General features: G+C 49.4%; 1 protein-coding gene across 1 annotated transcript in view; it reads left to right on the top strand.

Moving 5' to 3' along the window:
• Positions 1–540: 540 nt before the first annotated feature.
• col13a1 (collagen, type XIII, alpha 1) overlaps positions 541–2,500 on the top strand; it is a gene marked incomplete in the record, with an annotated part of 134,259 nt that continues 132,299 nt past the window's right edge. The window contains 2 exon segments of the mRNA XM_062520299.1: positions 541–571; positions 743–1,717. Of these exon segments, the coding sequence (XP_062376283.1) occupies positions 1,418–1,717 (300 nt within the window).

The raw sequence follows: 2,500 nt of genomic DNA on the forward strand, positions 1-2,500 counted from the left end.
TGTCTATCAGTGTGTGTGTGTGTTGTTCAAGGGATTCAGGCCAGGCCAGGGTCCAGGTTTGTCTGTGTTCTGTGGTGTTGGTGGTGTGTGTGTGTGTGTGTGTGTGTGTGTAGGTGTTGGTTGGGTTGTGTGTTGGGGGTGTGTTGGTTGGGACTGGCTTGCCCTGCGGCTAGTCTTAACTGGTTCCTGCCCACCCCTGGTGCCGGTGCCCCGGGCCTGGTTCTGTGCCCGTGTCTGGTGGAGCGCACACACACACACACACGTACACACACACACACACACACACACCTTAGTGGAAATGCTTACACAGGAGCCGATAAGCGCAGGAAGTGCCTCTGAAGCCTGCTGGCTGTTTACTTTACTGCCGCGGGCCAGCACGACCTTTCACCCAGGAAGTCTTTCTGCTTGATACGCTGTTGTTGTGTGCTATCAGCGTTCCGTGGGAGCGGCAGCGGGAGATTGAACTCTGACCTCTAGTCCCTCCCTGGGCCTTCCCTGGCACGTGGGACACCGGCCCGGCGAGAGCTGGCTTACCCACACACCAGGAAAGAGCCTCCAACACATGACACAGGTGTGTGTGTGTGTGTGTGTGTGTGTGTGTGTGTGTGTGTGTGTGTGTGTTACCTTAGTGCCGGTGAGGCCAGGGCCAGAGCTGAGCTCAGTGGACACCCTGGTGTGTGTGGGCCTGTTATATTAGTTAGTAGCAGGAAAAGCAGCAACTTGGCTTGCTCACTTTGTGCAGGATATTTTGTTCCAGAGTCTTTGGGCCATGCCGACATGCCGCTGTGTGTCCGAGATGGTGGGGTTACAGCAGCCCGTGCCACGGAGGACCTAAAAATATCCCCCCGCGAGTGCTGCATCAAAGCCGGGGTCAGCCACGCCGTGAATCCCGCCCCTGCGTTTAGCCTAAATAAACGCAAAGGAGGAGCCTGTCCCGCCGGCGCTGCGAAAGATCCCTGGTAACTACTTCAGCTCGGAAAGGGGGAGTGTGTCGAGTTTCAGCAAGCACGGGAGTGACCGAGCACAGGCAAGTCAGTCTGCAGGAGACTCGGAGCGCGACAGTACGGCACAAGAGAGCTCAGCAGATGGCAGAGCGGCGAAACGCACCGACTGCGTAGACCTTTGGACATCTCAACTGGACATTAGAGACCTCAATCGGACATTAGAGACCGAATTAAATAGTCGATATCAGAATGCCTCGTGTCATTTTTAAACTGAAATCGAAATTCTAAAGTTGATCATCAGGTAGTTGGCCGCGCGCGGAAGACAGCTGTTGCCTGGCCGGTACAGCCTCTCTCCTTAGAAGTTAAATTACAGTTTTGCTCTCGCCCTCGCTGGTTATTTCCCCGTTACCGGCCCCTGGATGTCTGTTGGAGTTTTCTTTTGGATGCAATTTTAGCCGAATATCTAAATCAATATGGAAGAGGATCAAAAGTGGAAAGTTTCGCCTCCGTCCGTCGCGGAGAGGACTTGTAGCGAGCATCCTTGCAAAAAGCGCTTTGGGGGGAATTGCCGGGACCTGTCCGGTCTTACGGTTTGCGTCGCGCTGACTTTGATGTGTTTGGGATTTTGCACTTTGATTTTTCTGAGGACGTCGGAACTACAGTCCCGGATCGTCAGTCTGGAGAGCCAAAGAGACGCGCAGCTATCGGGCTGGATCGCGCTGGAACAGGTGGAGCCCGTTATTCTCAGTCGACTGGATCAGATTCTGGAGGAGGTAAGCAGTTCGCCAAATCTTCTGACATTTATAATTGCAATATCAGACCAGGTTCTTGTTGTGGACGATTTTTCTTTTTTAATATGACGTTTTGTCTTGGCATTGTGTGCTTTACCGGTATGTTCAAATGATTATGCTCCCGATTCACAGGGATTAGCCTATATGTTTTACTGACAAATTAATTTCGAAAATCAATTACAGAAATTACCTTATCCTACATTTACATTTTATAGCGTTTTCCATTCATGCTGTTGAAAAAAGTTTTTAATAGTGTGTGTGTCTGTGTCTTTGCAATAGTTGAAAACAAGTTGGGATTTTGCAGCTCAGTTGTATAATATGCAGCTTATCTGTCTGCAACTGATCTGATACCGAGAACTGAGCTCTGTATTTCCTCAACATGTTACAAATGTGACAAATGTCAAAGTATCCTTGATCATTGATCTACTGACAACGGCAGTGTTTACTAGACCTGATAACTAAAAAAAATCCCCTTCTGATATGCATGGGGATCCGATCGGCTGTGTAGGCAGGCGCCAGGGTATTTGGTGGAACGTTATTTACCAAAAGTCGCACAGACCTGCGCTTTACACGCGTCTCACCGGACTACCATTACATTCAGTGGTTTGAATAAAATAAATAATGTCAATGTCGTGTCTTTGCGTCTCTCGTGAACTAGGCTACAGGAAACAACTTTTTCATGGCTCATTTAATGTGCCACAAGGAAACTTTGAAACTCTATCTTGATATCGATAAGACAATGTTCTCGGAGGTTATAAGGATATC

This window comes from Sardina pilchardus, chromosome 18, assembly GCF_963854185.1.
Source record: "Sardina pilchardus chromosome 18, fSarPil1.1, whole genome shotgun sequence".
NCBI classification, from domain to species: Eukaryota; Metazoa; Chordata; class Actinopteri; order Clupeiformes; family Clupeidae; genus Sardina; species Sardina pilchardus.